General features: G+C 41.5%; 1 protein-coding gene across 4 annotated transcripts in view; it reads left to right on the top strand.

Moving 5' to 3' along the window:
* Positions 1-21,843, top strand: part of myo1b (myosin IB) — a 72,877-nt gene that overhangs the window by 5,874 nt on the left and 45,160 nt on the right. For all 4 annotated transcript variants that reach the window (XM_015966768.3, XM_054747078.2, XM_015966771.3 and 1 more), the window contains exons 2-3: positions 3,197-3,340; positions 8,569-8,684. In XM_015966768.3, the coding sequence (XP_015822254.1) occupies positions 3,215-3,340; positions 8,569-8,684 (242 nt within the window). In that variant the 5' untranslated portion in view covers positions 3,197-3,214. The remainder of the gene's footprint in view (positions 1-3,196; positions 3,341-8,568; positions 8,685-21,843) is intronic.

Raw genomic sequence — 21,843 nt, forward strand, 5'->3', positions numbered from 1 at the left:
TCCTCCTCCCTTTTTGGATGGAGCAGAACATTTAGGGAGCTACTTTTTATAATTGGAATTGTGTCTATGGCTGCCAGGAGGCCTCTTCCAAATCTGGGGAAGTGGGTTATAGGCGAGGGTTGAAGGCAGATGTGGAACATGTTTGGTTGGGATGGATCCGGCCCTCTGGAGACATTCACACGCTGCGTTCTCCCTCAGGTCAGCGAGAAGCTTTAGCATCTGTTTTCACTGTGGCAGTGTTGGCTTTGTTTCTTCAAACATTTAGTTTTTGTCAGACGAGTCTCAGCACTTCGGTTTAAATGATGAACTTATTTTTAGTAAACTGATTTTCAGATGGTTTCAAACCGTTTTTGGTCTTCTGAAAAGATTTCTGATGGGGGTTGTTCAACTGTATTTACTGACACTTGGGTAACCGTATATTGAATTATTTAATTCAAAAACCCGCAACCAATGATGTAATGTGTCATAGGACTAAATATCTGGAATGGTGTGGCAAAGAGGTCACATGGTGACCTCACACAGCAGCTGATTGTTTCCTCCAGGGGCATTACACCCATCCTAAAGGAAATCCACTTGTGTTGCCAGTGTGCAGCAGACAAGTGAAGCAGATGGTCGACATGAGCATTACTGGAAATGTTTTGGCTCTTCGCCGTCAGACGTTGCTCTGTAGTCGGTGGGAACAAAGTGACCCAACTCTGCAAGCTGACAAGTGAGCAAATGCACCCTCCCTCCCCAGACTTGAATTATGTCGAGTCGATGACATCACTGATATTCAAAATGTTGCATAAAAATAAGTTTTAAATGATTTGACCCATTCTTGCTCAGCTTGCCCCTGTGTTTTTGTGTTGTGTGAGACGGGATTTTTGAAAATGGACTGAGAACGGAGCAACTGCTCTTATTAACCCTGCAGGGAGCGTGGGTTTATGGGGAAGTGGAAGAAAACGGGGCATCCAATCTTTTTTTTTCTTTCTAGAACATCACTTTGTTCGTGAGTTACTGCTGAAACCGGTGAATTAGAAAAAGGGATGCACCTTGTGAGCAAAGTGAGTGGTTTGCTGTCTTCTTGATTTATCCTTCCACCAATTAATTTGTCATTAACGTTCCCTCTGATAACAAACTTGTGTTTTTATTTGTTATTTGTATATTGCTTTTTAACCCTTTGGGCCCTGGCGCCTCCCAATTTGGGGCCTTTGGAGTTTCATGTCCCAAGTGTCAGTGGTTGTTTGCATTCCCCGAGCACAGCTTCAGCTACAATCAAACCAGTTTAGATTGTAAACAAAGTAAATTTTGGTTTTTGACACATTAAGATAAAAAAATACTTTAACGTTATTTTAGATTAGCTGCCCTGTGTGAAAGTGCTGGCAGGATGGAGGTTGTGAGTTCAAATTCCAGTTAGGAAGTTTAGCCAATTGTTTTATTTATTCCAGGGGTCCCCAACTACATTTGTTCAAGGGTGTTTTTCCAGCAGACACCAGTGAAGGTCAGATTCTCTTCTAAAATAAAGTTCAAATATCATTGTATCTTAATTTATTACAAATTAAAATGGCCTTGTTTCCCATCTGGGCTGTTTGATTGTGGTTTTAGTTGTGTTTGGAGAATTTGGACAGTTGTAGATGTTTAGGACATGAAACTGTAGATGCCCCCAATTGGGGGGCCTTGGGGTTATACAGGTTAAGAAATGGTGCCAACCAGTGGGGTATGGATATGTGTTTTGATGCGGCCAGGGTCCGTCTATGGCTGCAGACAGAAGTAGACCACATAGCCTTACGTACATGCTTTGTGTGGACAGTCTGGGACAACAGCAGGCATTAAGTTTTTGGTTCGACAAAGCCCCGCGTCTGACCAAGGCCCTTCTTTTATCTCCAGCCCTAAAGCAACGGGATTACTCTTCCATAAAGAGATGGGTGGCAACACAGGACTGGAAATTGCCAGCTCCTGCACTTTCTTTGTCATGGTTACTCCAGCCCAGATCCTTTGACAGCCCCAAATATTGCTGCAATACCTAAGCAAGATTGAATCTGGGAAACACGAACCTAAAGGAGAAGCTTGTTGTTGAAGTATTTCTTCAATTTGGAAAAGGAAGACCTTAAGGGCACAAATTCTTCAGTTATGCAACTTGTGACGGTTCTGCACACAACGGTGTCAAAAGACCCAAATGTTGGAAGTCTTTGGAACTTTTCAATTAGAGAACGCATTTTAAATATTACTGCATACTCTTTGTGAACAGTGATGTGAATGATGACGTATGACCCCCCAAAGGGAAGCTGGTGTTGTGCACCTCGGTCTATTCATTGGCCAGGTTGTTGAGCAGGCCTTGATTGCACCTGTGGATAAAAGACCAGCTTGGTGAAACTTCACGTAGGTCACCGCTGAGTCTTCCGCATTTAACTCATTCACTGCCAGCCGTTTCCTGATCACTAACGGCCTTCGCTGCCAACGTTTCTCACAGTTTTTACTGTTTTTTTTTTAAAGAGTCACAGAATATTGCGCGCTAGCATGATGTCGATGCCAAAACAACCAAAACAAAGAGGAGACTCACCTCTTACATCAGGAAGAAGCCGCGTGTTTTGAGCGTTATCCGTTCTTTCATAATCCGTTGTCGAATTGTGATCGGCAGACGCTTTTCCGGTTCGCGCCTCACTTTTTTTTTTTTACAGGAACGGCCCAAAACGATCTCCTAACACATGGATGTGTTGCTTCCTGATCATGTGATCTGTGACGTATGCGAATGAAGATCGGCTTCAGGGCTGAGATGTTTGTTCTCTCAGTGCGGGGGCTCGTTCCGATGCTCAAACAGTAAAAAAATGCCAATTGGCATCCAACGGTTGGATCTAAAATGATGACTATAGTCGTCAATGGCAGTGAATGAGTTAATGCATGTTGCTGGCTGTGTGAGCATTTCAGATGGCCTTTTTTAAAGAGCAAGTTCACTGAGACTTTTTTTTTACCGGTTTAAGTAGGATTGGTCACTTTAGTTTTCCAGGAGCTTACACTGTTAACACCTCATACTATTTTTTTCATGAGTAAAAGTCATTTTTGCTCGTTAGGTTTTGTCGCAAACATGAACCCAAGGGTACGCTGTAATTGTTCATGTCCATGTACAGTATAAACAACACCGGTGTTCTGTATCCACAGAGGTGGAAAGATGGAAAACCTTTAAGAAAATAAACCTTTTTTTCTTTGTATGCCTGTGTAGGAGACGTCGGCCGCCAAGATGGAGGTGAAAACATCACTCCTGGACAACATGATTGGGGTTGGGGACATGGTCCTTCTGGAGCCCTTGACCGAAGACTCGTTTCTGGAGAACCTAAAGAACCGCTTTGACCACAATGAGATTTATGTAAGCAGACCTCTATTTTCTTTTTCCTTCTCCGTAGCCGTTTCTTATTTTAGCATTATTGTGACGGCGCTCACCACTGACTTCAAAGAAAAAACACAGAGGGTCGGAAGAGAAACCTGCATATGCTTTTATCTTGTCCCTCCTTTTTCTCTTACTTTGGTCTGAACTATAGAAGCAGTCGGATACTAATGTCACTGTAACCAACCACCTTTATACATCCAATTAAAACTGACTTGTGGGGCATAAAATCGGAAGCTCAGCAGCAAGAAGGGAGTCTGGCTTCTTGCCTCAAATTAGGAAAAGATTTTTTTGAACTGTCGTTTCTGCCTCAAGCAGCTGCTTTTGTGCTGTGGCACTTCTTAATTTCTTTACTCTGCAGGTGGCCGCTCCAGACGCCAGCAGAGATGATTACAGTTCTGCTCTGGCTGCCATCGGCTAACAAAGCATAGGTTTGATGTCACCGCCTTGTTGACATGCTAAGTATTTTGTTTAGAAGTGGTCTGCTTTATGGCAAGAATTGGTAAGGTTTGTTGCATTTTTAAGTCAGGTTTTTGCTTCTTTGTAATCCAAATCCAAATGTGAAGAATCTAAACTTGCTCAAGTGTTTAAAAAGCTTTTCATTTTGCACTTGTGGAAAATCTTAAAGACCAAGTTCACTGGGAGTTTTTTTAAAACTTTGCTTCTGAAATATGATCAGTCGTTAAACGTGAAAATAGTCACACTATGGGGTGGGGGTGGATAAGTGAACTTGGTCTTTAATGTTTCTGGCCTTCTCCCTTAGTTTGGCTCTGACCCCATATGAAGTGAACGTTCTGGAGTTCATCTTTAAAGCTTTTCAGTAGCATTAACTGTACCTGATGATTAATGTCCAGAAAAAAGTACTGGAGCCCATATTTGCCCAATAAATCTGTGGTGCACAAATCTTCCCCCTTTTTTTTTTAAATGCATTTTCCCTCAAGGCATCGTTCTTCGCAAATGGGCCCCACCCCCCACACCAAACTATCATATGACAGTTCACAGCTCATGAAAACGTGGCTTTGTCTTTCAGAGGACAACACATAACATATTAAATAACTGAGAAGCAAAAAGTTGCTCCGTTCCTGAGAACAAAACAAAATTTGCCCCAACCCTTTATCGTGAATAGTATTAAGAGCAGCATTCTCCTCTTCTTGCTAAATATTTAGACACCAGGAGACCGCTTGTTGATGGGTTGTGGCCTGAGCAGAGGAGATGTAGACATTTATTTTCCATTACACTGAAACTTTAGCAACTGAGTTCACTTGCTGCTTGAAGTTCATAAGCCTTCATCTAATTTTTTATTTAGACCACAGTATGCAAACACTCTTAAAGTACTCATCACCCATTTCATAAAGCTAAGGTGGGATCTCTAGTTTTAATTTAGAAACGTTTGACTCATTTTTGCAAGTTGTTTGTGCAGATAGCTCTGTTGCTCAATCTTTTCCCAGTAGGCATTTTTAGTAGCCTAGAAATCTAGACGGACCATTGCAGTTTGGTAGTCCAATCGCAGCTCTCTGTTTGGTGGGCAGGATGATGCGACTGAGTGGAACAATCAAGATGGCGACGGCTTGTTTGAAACTGCTTTGGACTGTTTAGGCTGTTCTTTGCTTGCTTTACTTAGAAAAAGAATATTGATGTCTACTTTGACAGCGTATAACTGCCACATTGAATTACATTCGTAGTGGTGAGTAGTACGTCATCTTGTCAAATAGATTCTGCTATGACGAAGCTCTGTCCATGGGCCGTGGCCAGACTATATACTCACATGTGTACAGTTAAACTCCATCTAGCCTTGATTTCATTTTTTTGTTTCTTATTGAGATTGCTTAGAAAAACATGAAATAAAAAACTTTGCGATGCTAACGGTGAGCCGGCAGCAAAAATGAAAAAGCAGTTGAAATATGAAAACATGCTGCCATGACCCTCCCCTTTAAAACAAAAACAAGTAAAGGAAACCCAACGCTTCAGATTGGTTTTGTATCGGGTTATAAGTAGCAGAAAACCAGTTTAATTCCTTTCAGTAGCGGACAAGTACTAAAGCTTTTAAATGAGGAGGGCGGTCTATTAAACACTGATTAGGAAGGGTTATTATTTTTGTCCTTTTATTTTATTCAAGATGACCTTATTACCGTTATTTGCAATGCAAACAATCCTTTCCTTTGTATGAATCCTCCACACTTTAACAGCCCTCATGCTGCCTCTGGTGTGTTGTTAAACAAGAGGCTGTGGGAGGCTGTGGTGTCGCCACAGGGAAGGCCGTGCTCCACTCCTGTCAGAGTGGCTTATGCAACAGCCATTACCATGGAGAGCAACGAGAACGCTTCAGATTGATGCTTGAAAGTGCTATTGCAGCGTAGGAGGATGATGATGATGATGGCAGGTTGAATTCCCTTTCAGATGTACCTGACGAGTGTTATTCGTTGAATTGGACCTGTTACATAAAGGTGTTCTGTTATGTAAAAAATGAAAAAAATAAAATGATTTTTACATGGTCAAGTTAGAGAAATACAAAATAAACAAACTGCCCACATGAGGAATGTCAGAGCTGAATCAATCATTTTACTAAAGGTTCCATTTAATTTACCTTTTAAAGAAAATGAGTGGCTTAATAACTTCTGCGCATTAGCAAACCGAGCACAGTGAATGTGTGGAAAGGTCTAGCAAAAGCAGCCGTTTTGGAAAAGGCATCTTTAGTAATCCAGAACGGCTGTGGAAGTGTCCTCCGACATTTTAACTAACCTTTTTAAACAGACTGGTGCTGAGGAGATTCAAAAGGAACTAAAGGACTGCCAGTTGACTGGCATCGGGTCTCTTCACAAAGATTAGAGGAAACTGTTCTGTGCAGTGAGGTTGATGTTGGTTAACAATTACAGCCATCATCTGTGTGGGTCTTCATAGAACAGCGACTTTTTATATGCGACCTGAGAATCTGCAGGGATTATTTTAAAGCAACTGTTGCACAGAGCATTAAAACAAACTCTCAAATATCAATCGTGCATGTTTTAATTATTGTTAGCACTGCTCAGATTCCCACGTTTTTCCACAGAATTTCATGTAAAATATCACTCAATGCAATCATATTTTATTTGTACTTGTGCTGTTTTCACTAAGTCATGTGATTTATTTATTTATTATTGTTTTCTTTTTTTTTTTTTTTTTTGCTTGGTAGGTGTCTAGCTGCGTGCTGTAAGGACGGTGTACATTAACTACAATGGGGACATTTTTACTAAACAAGTTGTGTCAAATAAACAAACGTTTCTCAGACTGGACCTTAAAGGGACTTTACGGACTTTCGAATTTTTATGCTCGCGATTGCCCCTCAGGCCAAAAGCATAACGGCAGCTTCAATAGTAGGCTCTTGCACGAGGCGCGCATGCTGTACGTGCACACTCCTTAACGAAAATAACAGCTGAGACAGTCCCGTGTGTGTGTGTGTGTGTGTGTGGCCCATAGGACAGAGGACAGGAGAACGCGTAATTCATTAAGTAATTTGGTTCTGTACCTTTCTCTTCAGCACAGCCAACAAAGGTTTATGATGGGTCAGTCCTCCTGCATGCTCAGATCATTCCCTTCCCTTGCTTGAAAAATTGTTCCAAAATGAAAGTTGAACCCACATCTTTTTTATCTGCGAATTCAACGCCGTTCGGCGAGTCTCAAATAAAAAATTGGGCATCTTACTGTAAAAAAAAAATACCATTAATGTAAAAAAGAAACTATATAAACTATGTTCACACCCAGAATTGATCCCAGGTCTTCTTCACGAGAGTCAGATGTCTTACTAGGTGAGCTAAAGTGTCAGTGACGTCTTTTGTATCTGTAACATTTATATCCTTGATGACAGCTGAAACAACGTTCAAAGAACGGTTCGGAGCGAAAATAGCTATTGTGTTGCTAATTAGCAGGAAATATCTAGAAGAAAGTTCTACAGAAGTAGCTAAGGGTCCTCAGAAATGTAGCTAGCTTTGTCACTAGGCGTTAGGAACAGCGACAAAGTGGCACTGCCTCACTCTCTGCTGCTAAAGCTACGGATAGCAAATACGGGCAATGCCTGAGCGTGAACGTGCATGAAGCAGCCTGCTCGACCCGAGCATCTCTCTTTTTCTGTGATTTTACAGAAAAACAGGCAATCACAGTAAAAATGCCAGGGCTCATTCTACAGGACCAGGGCATTGCAGGAGAATGTATGATGAAGACATTTATTATTTCTATACATGTTTTGGCTGTCAAACTTCCATAATGCCCCTTTAAGGTATATCATATTTTGACATTTTGAGAGAGAGAAGTAGCTGAAGAGTTCGATGTATAATATGTGGGGATGTCCCGTTCCAATATCAATATCGGAAGTAATTTGATATTGGCCCAAAAACACTGTCTGATTATATCGTGCTTCATAAAAAATCTCCGATATAAGCAGATCGTTAAGGTTTGTACTTTTGCAACCAATGGTTATAAAGTCATTTTTCTCACATTTGCTGATATTGGCACTTGTTCTCCGAGTAATATCACTTGATCAAGCATTTCATACATTCCACACTACAAAAAAGGTAAAACTATGTATGATTTGTGCTGAAATCGTATGGGGTTGATATCGGTATCGGTCAATACTGAAGGCTGCAATATCAGTATTGTATCGGAAGGGAAAAATATTGTATCAGGGCATCTCTAATAAAGTTGCTAACCCTCCTTAAGGCATATTGGGTCATGGACATTTATTTATTTGAGATGCGATCCAGTTGCCCATGATGTCTCTGGCTGTTCAGAGGAAAAACTGTCTTTTACAAGGCCTTGCAACCTGCATGAGGAAAACGCGTACCCTCTCAAAGATTCAGTCATTTTTGGAAAGTCCCTTAGAAAAGCCGTTGAGTGTGTTGCCAACAATCTCATCCCGATCAGATACAGACATGTATCTGTTTTGTTTTATGCTGGTTATAAATGACGTTTTAAACCTTCTGCACCTTTTAAACTCTGCTGTCTGCATATACTGTCAAGTCCAGATTCCTCAAATTTCACTTTGTTTTTGCACGTTTTCAATTTTACTTAAGGCATTGCATGCTTCAACAGCTCTGGGAAATGGCACAGTTCCTGCATCCTCATTAAACATGGCTTATAAAAGGACATGTGTGGTAAAAGAAAACAATTTGTCTGGTGTGAGCAAAGCAGAAAATGTGCCACCTATTCACATGGTTTCCTCTCATCTTTCCTCTCTACAGACATACATTGGCAGTGTGGTGATCTCCTTAAACCCTTACAGGTCCCTGCCCATCTACACGCCAGAGAAGGTGGAGGAGTATCGTAACAGAAACTTCTATGAACTTAGTCCCCACATGTAAGTTCACCTTCCCGGTTGTTATGTTTTTTATTTTGTATAAACATGTAATGCTCTAAATGCTGTTTAAAACTTAAGTACTGAAGACGTGGTGTAGTGTGGGTTTTAGATTAGAACCTGTCGTGAGAATTTGGGAGTGGCTCTTGATGAGTGTCTCTTGGAGGATTGGGTGTGTAAATGTGATGAGCAGGAGCTGTCAAGTAGAAAGGATGCAGTGTATTTTAGAAATCTGTAAGTCATCACTCCAAGAAAGTGACTCATGCAGTTCAGTTTTGGAAGGGTGTTGATCAGAAGGACACAGTCTGTGTGGAGAGCCATAAGGTCTTCTGCTGGAAATTCAGTATAGCACACCATCTGTCCATTAGCAGCTTTAACTCGGCATTGCTTCAAGTCAGCCAATGCAGAACAAAGCCCAGTGCTCGTCGTTTAGCCCGCCATAGCTCTAGGCTTGCTGCAACCCCATCAGAGACGGACTACAAAGTGAGGTACCCTTGCACTGGCAAAACACCCTGTAGATAAAAAAAAAAAAGCTGCTTGGCTTTACTTTACAGCCATCAACTCCATCACTGAATTTAAGCCTGTTTAATTCTGATCTTTCATTTTGTGGATTTTATTCTTAACTAGCTGTGAGTGGATAAAATATTGGTCGCTTATGTTTTGAGATTTGTTGTTTAATCCCAGTTCCAAAATAGGAATCTGTCAAAATAATGTACATCTCCTGGAAAATGTTGCTGTTTGGCTGCAGACAATTACCAGTGGTCATTTCAAAAGAGATTATTGGGATTATCCACCTTTTTGTTGTTGTGGGATGATTTGTCGTCATTTGGGCATGAGGTAAAATAAGGGCGGACAAAAACAACATGTCTAAGCTTAAAGCTGTTGTAAAAAATCTGCAAACAAACTAGGTTTCGAATGCAAACACAGTCACTGAACACTTAACCTTGCCCTTGGTCGTCTTCCCTGAGAAACCTGCTGGAACTGGAAATCTGCAATGCCTGACTAAACGAGGTGGTGCTAAACACCAGTCGCCATTTTCTAGTTCCAAATGTCTTTTGTTGTCCGTGAATTCAAATGGTGTTTTTCTTTTTGGAACTCTGGTAGCTTCTCCTAAAGTTGAAGTGATAGCAGTCGGCTTCTTTGTTGGTATTACGCCGCGAGCCTCACACATGGTCTGTTGCTAAATTAAAGGTTTTTGTGCATTTTTTCTAAAAATTTCCACCAATAAACACATTTTGGATCTAAAGTAACCACTGGACCATTGGTTGTCGGTCTCACCCAACTGCCGCACTTACAGATTTACCTGGGTCCTCCACTCAATACGCACTTGTGCGTTCTGCAACAGAACACCGCTCGAATGAGAGGTTCTCCGCTCAGTATCAGAAGGAGAAACAGCTGGCTGCTACCTCTTTAACTTCAGGACTAACTACTAAAGTCCCAAGAAGAAGAATACCATTTGAAGTCATGGGCAACAAAAGACGTTTGGACCTAGAAACTATGACTGGTGTTTTTTGCTTTCATTTAATGTGGCAATGCAGGTTGCAGCATCAGGTGGACTTGGCCTATGAATGTTTGCCAACGGGAAGGGTGAGTGTTCTGTAACTGCGCTTGTGTTTAAAAGCTTGTTTTGCAGATTTCTTGTTGCAGCTTTAAAAACGTAGATCTAGTTATCATTTTAAGGCTCTTTGTGAATATTGCAGTTTTTATATGGAAAGTCAAAGGTCTAGTATGCATGTTGTTTCAGGGAAATAAGTAATTTGCATAAAAATCATCAATTTCCCCCTGTAAGCTTAAGCTGTTTCTACTGAACTTGGAAAACTGGAGAAATAAACTTTTAGGTTTGTGCCATTGTGTAACCCTGTAAAAATGTCATGTTAGGGCGGAAAAAGCTGGAATCTAAATAATCTTTTTGTAAGTAACTAAAATACAGGAAGACATAGGCTCCAAGTTGCAAAACCTACATGAAAGTTTTTTTTTAATTCCACTAAAACATCCCACATTATACTTGTCTAAAGTTGCTTTATTTCAAAAACAAATCCTACAAATAAATTGGGAATGGCCCCACATTAAACATCAGTTTCTATTCCTTTGTCAAACGGATAAAAAAATGGAAACAATTGAGATTCAAACTGGCTAACATGAGCTTACTATTAATCTTGAAGCAGTACAAATTTTGCCCCAGTTATTCTGAAAGGCTCTTATGAATCTAAAATCAGTCAGATTATCATGCTACATGAGTTGATCTTCTGATTTGAGCATCTGGACCAAGCATCATGAATTTGCATGAACTCCTAAGTAATGTTGAACCCTTTGTGTGGTCAAATGCATCAAAGTTGTCAACATTCCTTTTTATATTAGCATTTTTACACTGTAGTAAATCTTAAGAATGTAACCTAAGGTGTATTGCACTATCGTTTTCTTACTGCTGCACACTGATGGTTTTCTGTTTTATTAAAAGGTTGGATGAAGGTGATTAGTGGTTTGCAAACTGACCGAGTTTAATTTGAATACATTTTACTTGGTTGGTATTCAAAGAAGAGTGGATAGTGTTTCACAAACACAAAACAAATCTCCATTCTCACACCAGAGTTCAGGTAATCAGTATAGAAACGGTTCTTGTTTTAAACGATGCTGTCTAGAACTGACCTCACCATCCTGCCGAAGTTTGGTCTTTTCAGCCAAAACGCTGCAGTTCCACAGCTCAACAAAGCCAATGCTGCTATGCTTGAGTTTTGAGCAAGGAGAAGAAAAATATTTGAGCCATAATTTTAGTTTTAGCTGAATTGTACGCTTGAGAAAGCGGCTTGAGCCACATTAATGGACTCTTGCCACTGTTGGCCGAGTCCACTGTCCAGTCTTCTTATTCTTCATAACGTTTCCAAACCAGAGAAGCTCCTGTTTTTTTAGAGTCCTGTTTTTTTGCATGGCTGAGCTTTAACTAGCTCGGGGGCATATTACCGCAGAGACTGGACAGTGCTGAAGTGGATCACTGTTGGGTTTTAATTGAGGCAAGTACATGGGGGTGTTGGGCTTCTTCCTTTTCCTGTCTTTGATCCTAATTAAACACTTGTTAAACTATAAAATCAGTAGTTTCCAACACGTTACCACAGACTAGGTCAATACTTTTGAGATTCCCTCAAAGTTGTGTTAAGCATTTGAACTCACAGCTGTACATTCTGCACTGGAACAGAGGCTGGTCATCACCACATCTGCAATATTCACATTGTTCTATCATGCATTCTGGTTTTAAAATGCACAACTTTCTATGTATTAAACAGCTGACGACGTAAGACGGTAAAAAAGTGACACTTGGTTGGTTGGGTTAACTCTTCTGGAGCAGTAATGAAGCCATTTGTTATTGTTGCGACTCTCTGTTCTAATTTACACACAAACGAGTGTTTTTGCACATAAAAATGAAAATGCTCACAGGTCTTCTGGCAGTTTTGGGTCCGACACCACGTGCAAGTATTTTTCATAGGAGCATTACCTAATTCTACCATTGGATACGGTCTTTAGATTGAGTGTAGCTCACATTTAATCATGTAGTAGATGTAAAAGTGAGTTGCATATAATGGATTTACACGGAGTTTACTGAGATTGCACATACTTGTACAATAATACTTATGCATTGTTTTCTGCTTTTACATCTGTTTTGTGTCTGCAAAGTTGTAGGTGAGCTGCAGATGTATGTATTGCAAGAAACTGAAGTATCTGGCGATGTATCGCAATACAAGAGAGAATATAAAGTGTTGCGATACTAAAAGCCAAAACAAATTTGCGATTTTAGCCCCATTGGCTTGATTCATTTTTCGTGCAGAAGTAGGTGGGCGTGACATAGGCCTAGTCCACACGTAGCCGGGTTTTTTAAAAAACGAATATCCGCCCCTCCAAAACTTGCATCCACACCACCTCGTTTTAAAAAAAAACTGTCCACACGTACCCGGATAAATACGTTGTTAAGGACATGCCAGACCTGTAGGCGGCAGTACTTCCCCCGTTCTTAACCTCGTCCTTCGTCTGTGGTCTTCTGCAAGGAGCAGTAATTCCGCTTGCAAAAACAAACAAGCAAAAAGCGCTTGGACAATTGATAAAGCGAGCGCAGCTCTGAGGGCATCCATGCTGTCGGCTAGTGTAAACACAGGTCGCACACGTGATGTCAGCATTTTTTTGTCGCGGAAAGTGACGTTGCGGACCTTAAAACTCCGGTTTTGTCCGTCCACACGCAGACACCCAAAACGGAGAAAACACAGATCTTCACTTTGGCCGGAGTTTTTAAAAAGATCTGTTTTCGTGTGAAAAAACTCTGTTTTCGTGTGGATGACAGGCCAAAACGTAGAAAAATATCTACGATTAGGCAGATCCCCGGCTACGTGTGGACAGGGTCTTAGGCTCCCTATTGTCGCCATGTTTGTTTTTGTTTGTATCCTACAAAAGCTGCACTCTGTCCGGTCTGAGTTCTGTAATCTGCCCGCTAGCTGAGTCCTCCAGTAAAGCATGCAGCAAGATGCAGGCCAACCCTTTTGCCGCATGATTAATTCTGCTGCATTTTACTTTTTACCATTCTTACTTGTTCTTGTTTTAATTACTTGACTACTTTAGGTTGATTTGAGTTGGTATACGTTTTTAAACAGCTCCACAGCCACACCCATCAATGCTAGTCTGCAGTTGATGTTGCTACTGCTCGTTGTTTTACCAGAGTGCTCTCTGACTGAATGAGGCACCTCCGTAATTGACCAGCAGGTGTTTTTTTTTTCTTTCTTTTTTTTAACCTCCCCTCTAATTTCTAAACACAGCCAGTGCATTATAGAAGAACTAATCTGTTTCTGTCACAGATGGCCATTATCGTCTTTTGTATGTTGACTGCCACCCAGTTCAGACACAGATTGTGCATGTGTGCAGTTTCCTAACCCCGTGTCTCTTGGGTGGGATCGTGTTTTCTCAATGTTTAATGAGGTATTGGGACCCCTGATGCTCTCAACACTCAATACTTAGTGCCGCTAGAGCATTGGTCACAGAGAGGCATGGGGACTGGCTAATGGAACGGAGAGGCCCCTCCGCATGGTGTGCATGGAGGCCTCCAGCTGTCACGCACGCGGTTATGACGGATTATCTGTAAAATGAGTCTGTAGTGTGAGAGTGGTTTGCCTCGAAAATTAGAAAAACTTATTTTCTTTTAACTAGTGCTGGTTCAAAGTAAAAGCTATCCCCATAACCCAGCCCTTCTTTTCCAAAACAGCAGAAATCAAATGGGATGGGTCTAATCTTATCGACCAACTGCCATAAAAGCGTCACATCAAACTTTCCTGTGCAGTTTATGGAAAGTGTCATGATGATTTTCCAGTTCCTCTTTAACAGATGTTTTAATTAAAAATGTTGTCAGTTTCATTCCCCATGGGTCTGGTTCTCTGCTGCCTAGTTATCAATTATGTCATTGTAGTAATTTATGTAAGATGATGGCTGGTAAGATTTTAAGCTAATGTGGTGCATTTCCTGTTGCAGCGTTGGACTTTGGAATCATTTTCTGCGTCCTGTTATCACATCTGTTTGCTTTTCCAGCATTGTTGCATGTGAAACTCTTATCTGAAAGCTGTAAATAGGTATTATAAATCACCAATAAAGTGTAACACATGCATAGATGTTACTGAATGGCGGATTTACATTTAGAGCTTAACGTTCTTCATTTAGTGGTTTGTTTTCCTTTATTTATTAAGTATAAATTGAACTTTTCCTTTTCTCCAAGCTAGAATGTGATCTGACTCATGAGACCCCGTGCATTCCAAAAGGTTACATCTATGATGGATTACTGACCCTAATAGTGTATGACTTTAGGAATTTATATATGGTTGCCTTTTTATTTTTATTTTAATGAGACGTAAGAAGAAATCCCCCTCAGATGTCTGGAATAAATGAAATAAAAATTAGTTTTCTGTAACAGAGAAAACACCATCTTGCTGTAAATGTCTTTCAGGTATTAATTCACAAGTTGAATTGGTCGTTTTTGTTAAAAGATGCCACACTGTTAAAATAATCACATTTAGGGCTCCTAGAACTGATGTTTTCTAGGTGAGAAGGTTTCTTTGGCTGTAATTTTATTGGAGAAATGTCCATAATGGCTGTTTTCATCCAGTAGGATTTAATGCAATATTTTTGGAGTTTATTGCAGGAGTTCACCATTTTGGAAGGACTGTTTTTGAAAAGTTGCAGAAAACCTGCATGTAGGTAGATTAAAGTGGGCACTTGTTGAAATGACATTTCCACTTAAGTGGGCTGATTCAGACCTCTGCAGCATGTGTGTTGGCGTAATGGTGAGCTTTGAACTGCAGAGAGATGACTAGAGTGCTCATTTTTCCACCTACTTCTTCCACCTAAGAATAAGATGCAAATGCTTTTAATTGGACAGTGTCACAGTTGATGATTAAATTTCACATTTGTGCTTAATGGCGATACTTTAGCCTTGTTCTAGTGCAACACATCACCTGGCGTCACCTGGCATGCAGTTTGCAGTTTGCTTTTTCAGCGATGATTCATGGTGGTTTGGAAAGTTCTGTGTTGGCTGAACTGTGTGGAAAGGACGGATTGATTTGTGACATTTTTAACATAGCTGTGACATGACTTGGCTAGATGTGCTTTTCATAAGTAATCAACAAACTTATTTATAACTGGTGCACTGAAATAAATTCCCCCAGCATAATACTAAGGCCTAGTCCACACTTAGCCGGGTTTTTTAAAAACGAATATCCGCCCCTCCAAAAACTTGCATCCACACCACCGCGTTTTAAAAACCGACTCTGTCCACACGTACCCGGATAAATACGTTGTTAAGGACATGCCAGACCTGTAGGTGGCAGTACTTCCCCCGTTCTTAACATCGTCCTTCGTCTGTGGTCTTCCGCAAGGAGCAGTAATTCTGCTTGCAAAAACAAACAAGCAGAAAGCGCTTGGACAGTTGATAAAGCGAGCACAGCTCTGAGGGCTTCCATGATGCCGGCTAGTGTAAACACAGGTCGCACACGTGATGTCAGCATTTTTTTGTCATGGAAAGTGACGTTGCGGACCTTAAAACACCGGTTTTGTCTGTCCACACGCAGACACCCAAAACGGAGAAAACGCAGATCTTCAATTTGGCCGGAGTTTTTAAAAAGATCCGTTTTCGTGTGAAAAAACTCAGTTTTCGTGTGGATGACAGGCCAAAACGTAAGAAAATATCTACGTTTTGGCAGATCCCCGGCTACGTGTGGACAGGGCCTAAGCTTTCCAGAACATTGTGCAGTAGAGCCCTAGGAAGAGATTTTTCAGGTTACCCACACATGGCGTGTCGGTACTCTACCAAGCTGGGTGATAGGTAATTTTAGATTTATCCCATATTACCTTAAAGGACGACACACAGAGAGAGAGAGTAGATTATTCGTAATGTCCATGAATCGTCATGCGAGAGCTGGGCACAGAAACCCCCTCCATGGAGCTAACCAGGCCCCCTCTGCTCCTGGGGAAAGCCTTCAGCTCACCAGCTCTGCATGCCCGCATTCTCCACCAAAATGTTAGGTAATTAAATGTGGGGTAATATTTAATCTCCATAACCCTGGAACCTGAAATAACACACATGACAACAAGGGAGACATTTTACCCTGAGTCCCCAAAATAATGGAGAGTTAACGCAGAGGAACCTTCTCCGAGGCTGTCCCCACGTCATTCCCATGTATTCTCAGTTAGCCAGGGGTTTTATTTAGCAAAAGATGGAGAAGGCGGGGCCTTCTCAGGTTACAGAGGTACAGAGGTTTGGTTGGAATCAACATCCTTGACTGCAAACAAGCTTCTCTGCTCAACCTTTCATGAACAGCCACAGTTGACAAACAGAGATTCATGAAGTGTTAATAACACAAATTGGGCATCTTTTAGGCCTCAAAAAGGTACAGTTATAAAATACCCAACACTGGGCAAGGGAAAACTGCTATGGAGCACTACTGATGCTACTTTTAATCTTTTTATTCATCAGTGGATACTCTTCTTTTTCAGTAATGATGAATGTTCTGATTCTGTTCATAAGTTTTATGGAGAGGGATTGTAGGCGCAGCCAAGGTGGTGAGGGGATCCATTTTGGTGGGTTAGCGTTAGGTTTCTGATTAGGTGTCTGCAGATTGATGTGGTCCCATTGGTTTCATCAGAACGTGGTCTCTGGCTCTTGCTGGAGTGGTTCGCAGCCAAGTGTGAAGCAGCTGGGATGAGTATCGGCTCCTCTAAATCCGAGACCATGGCCTTGAGTAGGAAAAGTAATGAAGGCCTTCTCCGGGTCAGCGACGAGGTCCTGCCTCAAGTGGAGTTTAAGTATATCGGGGTCTTGTTCACAAGTGAGGGAAAGGTTGAGCGTGAGATTGATGGGTGGATCGCTGTTGCGTGTGCTGTGATGGAGGCGTGGTGGTGAAGAGAGAGCTGAGCCGGAAGGGGAAGCTCTGGATTTACCAATCAATCTACGTTCCAACCCTCACCTGTGGTCATGAGCTTTGGGTAGTGACTGAAAGAGCAGGTAGGCTGGCCTCTCCCTTGGACATAAGGTGAAAAGCTTGGTAGGGAGGAGCTAGACTCGCTGCTTCTTCACATCAAGAGGAGCCAGTTGAGGTGTCTCGGTCATCTAGTTAGGATGCCTCCTGAACGCCTCACTGGTAAGGTTTTCCGGGCACTTCCAACCGGGACGAGACCTAAAGGAAGACCCAGGACACGCTTGAGGGTCTATGTCTCTCGGTTGGTTAGGGAACGCCATGGGTTTCCCCCTGGAGGTGCTTGCCCTAGCGGCTGTGGAGAGGGAAGTCTGGGCCTCTCCGCGTAGGCTGCTGCCCCCGCGACCTGACCCGGATAAGCGGCTGAAAATGGATGGATGGATGAATGATTGTTCAGCATTTAATCATACTATGTCAATTCTGATGGCTGCAAAAAAAAAGCCCAACCTCACATATTTAATAGAAGGCTTACGGATTCCTTAAATGTTTTTCAAGCAACTAGCAGAAGGAAACAATTTTAATTTGACACTGATTAAACATTCCCTGCCTTATCATTTACTGCTGCAAGCATATTTTTTTGGTTTTACTTTTGTTTGACTGTCCAAACTCCATTGTGTGTCCTCTATTCATAGTCAAAACAATAAGCACCGTGCTTTCTATCTGCGATCATAATAGTGTGATGGGCATACAAAAGGGACCATAGAAGCACAAGCGGTGCAGTGTGTTTTCTCAACATGAACCCGTATATTGTGGACAATATTTAGTGTTGCATTAATTAAGGACCACAGCATTAATCTTAGCATAAGGATGACATATTCTTTACCACAAGTGTGTTTTTTATACTTTAACCCATGTGTAAGTTTCTGTGAACTGGATCTAATCTGTAATTTAGACAATTTGGGTGGATTTAGTTTAAAAGAGGGTGCGTTTATTCAAGAATAAAATGTAAAACCCCAATAGTTTGCACTGTATTGTACCACATGTCTTAAAATAGTGCAAACCCATCAGTGTCTGACTAAATGCTACCATAAAAACAAACTGTTGTGTTAAAGGGTCACATGAACACCCTCAGGGTTCTTGAACTCCATGCCTATTGATCATGTCTTAAAGTGAGCAGGACTGTTGAGTTCCATGGAGCTATTGCATGCTTGGTTATGCACATAATATGTTGCAGTCCACTATACACCACAGGGAGAGAACACATTTGGTCATAGGACTCAGATGGCTTTTTATCAGATATACAATGGTCCATTTGTTCTCCTTGGATGGATCAGATTCAATTTCTTTGAAGTTATTTATAAAAACATAAAAGTTTTTATCAGATGACATACTGCTAGAAATAACCTACATTATTGTAATTTAGCTGCTTTAAGAATCTAACAGTTTTTATCATATTGCATGTTTTCAACACTACCTAAAATCCTTAAAACTTGATGCGCTATTTGAAGATTTTTAAGCTTCCTAATTTTTTTAATTAAGTGCTTGAAATTTAACAAATGGTTTACAGTAGAATAGTATGTACTTAAGCAAGGTAAATTAGTGTGCTGTTTGCATAAATTAGCCCCAGAACAAGGTCGGGACACTCTAATAAAATGACCTTGGAGGTGAAACTAGCTTAAATGTGATTTTTGGCTAAGGTGTGAGAACCCTGTCTAATGCTTAAAACAGCAAAAATCATAGAAAAAAGTTGTTTTACCTTATTTGAGGACATTTTGACCACCACTGCGGTCTTCTTCAGAGCTAGCGCTGTTGGCGGAGTCACGTCCTTCTCTGTTTATCTGCGGGCAGCAGAGGACAGTGTCGCCCTCTGCTGCCCGCGCTCTCCTCACCAATGACAGTCCAATGTGTAGATCCTACCGTCTCTGTTCATAGTTGTGTCCACGTCTCCTTATTTCTATAGCTTCCCTAATCCGTCTTTTGTATTTTTCTGTGTTTATGATCCTTGTTCTGTCCCAGTCCATTATGCAATTTTTTTCCTTGTGCAGTGGTCTGTTATGGATGCTTTCTTATAGTACTTAGTGCTTCTTGTATTTTCACCAAACAAAAACAATACAGAAGATGTATTAAGGAAGCCGTAGAAATAAGACGTGGACACACAACCATAAACTGAGACGATAAAGTCTACATATTGGATCGCACACGGGACTGTGCAGTCGGCGAGGAGTGCCGGCAGCAGAGGCGACATTGTCCTCTGCTGCCTGCAGATAAACGGAGAAGGAAATGATGCCACAAACAGCAGCTAGCTCTGAAGACCGCAGTAGTGGTCGAAATGTCAGCATGAAAGGTAAAACAACTTTTTTCTGTGTTAAAAACAGAACTGAGTAAAGCAGTTGGGGAAAAACGCACAGAATGAAAACCCATAATGTAAACGGTATTTTTAAAAATCTCTTTAAACATGGAATTACCAGGAAAACTAACGTCCCCATGATCACATCTGTGCATTGTTGAATCACAATTTTCACCCTGTTCAGTGTAGTCTTCTATATTCTTGTGATTCAGTGATGGCCTTTCAGCATACGCTAATTTGGACTCACTCATTACTTTCAGTGATACTTTCTTGGGTTTTCTGTTTGTGTGGAACAAAGTGGTGCATAACCCTCGCTGGTGGGCGTAACCCTGCCTAATGAGGCTCAGAAGAGCCTCTTGTGCAGAGCTGCTTTGAAGATGTTTTGCTACCTCGCTCTCCATGCTCATTTCCTGCTTTTCCAAGGATCACACAGACATCTCAACCTGGTATTTCCCCTGCTGTGGATTGTAAAATGTGTGTGTGCTACTGTAAAAAAATCTGGATTATCTCAAGCTTTATATGAACATGAAGATCAAAGTCACTGAGAAAAAAAATTACTTATTTTTGACAGGATCTGTCACGGAGTTTAACAGAAGTGGTCTACCCGTATTTCCTGCATCTGAAAGAAAATCGACTGACAGATCTACGTCGCACAAAAAAATTAACATTCATGAATTCGCCCATCTTGACTCGTGAAAAGTCTGTTGGTTGGCCCCTTCTCACTGGAAGCATCAACAGAGTGGAATCTCAATGGCTTCTCTGCCGTGCTCCTCGCTGAACTCGCAAGTTCACAAATCCCTCGAGTTTTTGCCATCTACCATTAAACCAAAAAGAAGGAAATTGTTAATCGATGTCGTATATAATGTTCCTCTCCCCTGCCAGGCAGGATTAAAGCCATGAAAAACACACCGCTGCACTTCTGGAATGATGTGTATATTAGTCGTTAGGTCACTTGTATTGATGTAATCTACAAAAAGGTGAAATTTTATTGCTGCAATAGTCTTTTAATTTGGAAATTTGTGGGGATTTTACACTGAAACCTTATGTGATTTCTTGCCTAGCCCTATGTTAACTGCGGAAATTGTCGTGTCACAGAAGCGACTCGCTGCAAAGAGAAAACCTGTCTCTTAGCAGAGTGGGATACACCTGAAAATGTCCGCGTCACGGCTGGTGTGAATCATCCTCATGGACTGTAATGGATTCTAGTTTGAAGCGGTAACGTTCCACTGCAGTTCCGTGCCGCTGGTGCTCTTGAGTGTGAAGTAGGGGTTTGTCTCCAGGAAACTTCAGTGAATGTCTTTGCTTGTAGAAGCTAACTGTTAGCATTAGCAATTCCACCACACGACAGAACTCCTCCAGGTTTGTGTTACTTGAGGAGATAAACATTAACATTTCAGAGCAAATGGAGTCAGTGGTACAGTTGCGTTGCTGTTGGCCAATCAGAAGCAAGATGTCCAAATATCAGGAAATGGGAAATAAGACTCCTGTCATCTTCTTGTCACCTCTGCTCTGGCTAATGTGAAAGAGGAGCACCAGAGCTTTTTCACCCAGAGATCTGCTCACAAGACATTCATCTAAACTAGAGACCGGTCTATAAGTGGTATAGCTTAATGGGCTCGACACACGGGAGGCGACAAACGACCGCGATCAGCGAAATTTGTCGCCGTCGCTTTTATTACCTGACACACGGGAGGCGATCCGCGGCAGCGGCCAGCGGCAAACCCGTCTACACGTTCTGTTCCATGGCGAAATCGAAACTTCCGTTGTTTTGTTTGGCTGTGTCAGGTTGGAGGGAATTAAGGTTATTTAAGCGGTTCAGAGTTAATAAAGTGGTAGATATGATGTTTCACAAGTTGTTGCTAGAGTTATGTGAAATCTTACTTCTGATTTTACTATAAAACATAATAATAATCAACTTCTCCTCCATGTTTGCTCGGAGGTGTGCGGAGCATCCTGTCCGCTCATTGGTCAGTGAATGAAACCTCCGTTGATTGGTCCTCGTCCGAGCGACAGCGATGAAAAGTTGAAAATGTTTCAACTTTCTGGGATCGCGTCGCTGGGTCGTATGTGCACGAGTGCAAACTTTCACACGCATGTTTTTCGCGTTTCGCTTAGTAGGAGAGAGACCCGCGATTATCGCTTTGTCGCGCATGTCTCATTGAAAATGAATGGAGGAGAGGCGATGTCGCCTCCCGTGTGCCGAGCCCATTAGTCTCAGGCGACCTGCAGTGTGTTAGATTATTATTTAGAAAACAATAGCAGCAGAACTCAACACTATTGAAATGAGTGTTTAATATAGAGAATTTTGTACCTTGAATACTGCAAATTTGGGGTATCTTTCTTTTCAATCTATAGCCGTCAGTCTGGCAGCTTTTTTTTTAGT

This window comes from Nothobranchius furzeri, chromosome 14 (genome assembly GCF_043380555.1).
Source record: "Nothobranchius furzeri strain GRZ-AD chromosome 14, NfurGRZ-RIMD1, whole genome shotgun sequence".
Taxonomy (NCBI): domain Eukaryota; kingdom Metazoa; phylum Chordata; class Actinopteri; order Cyprinodontiformes; family Nothobranchiidae; genus Nothobranchius; species Nothobranchius furzeri.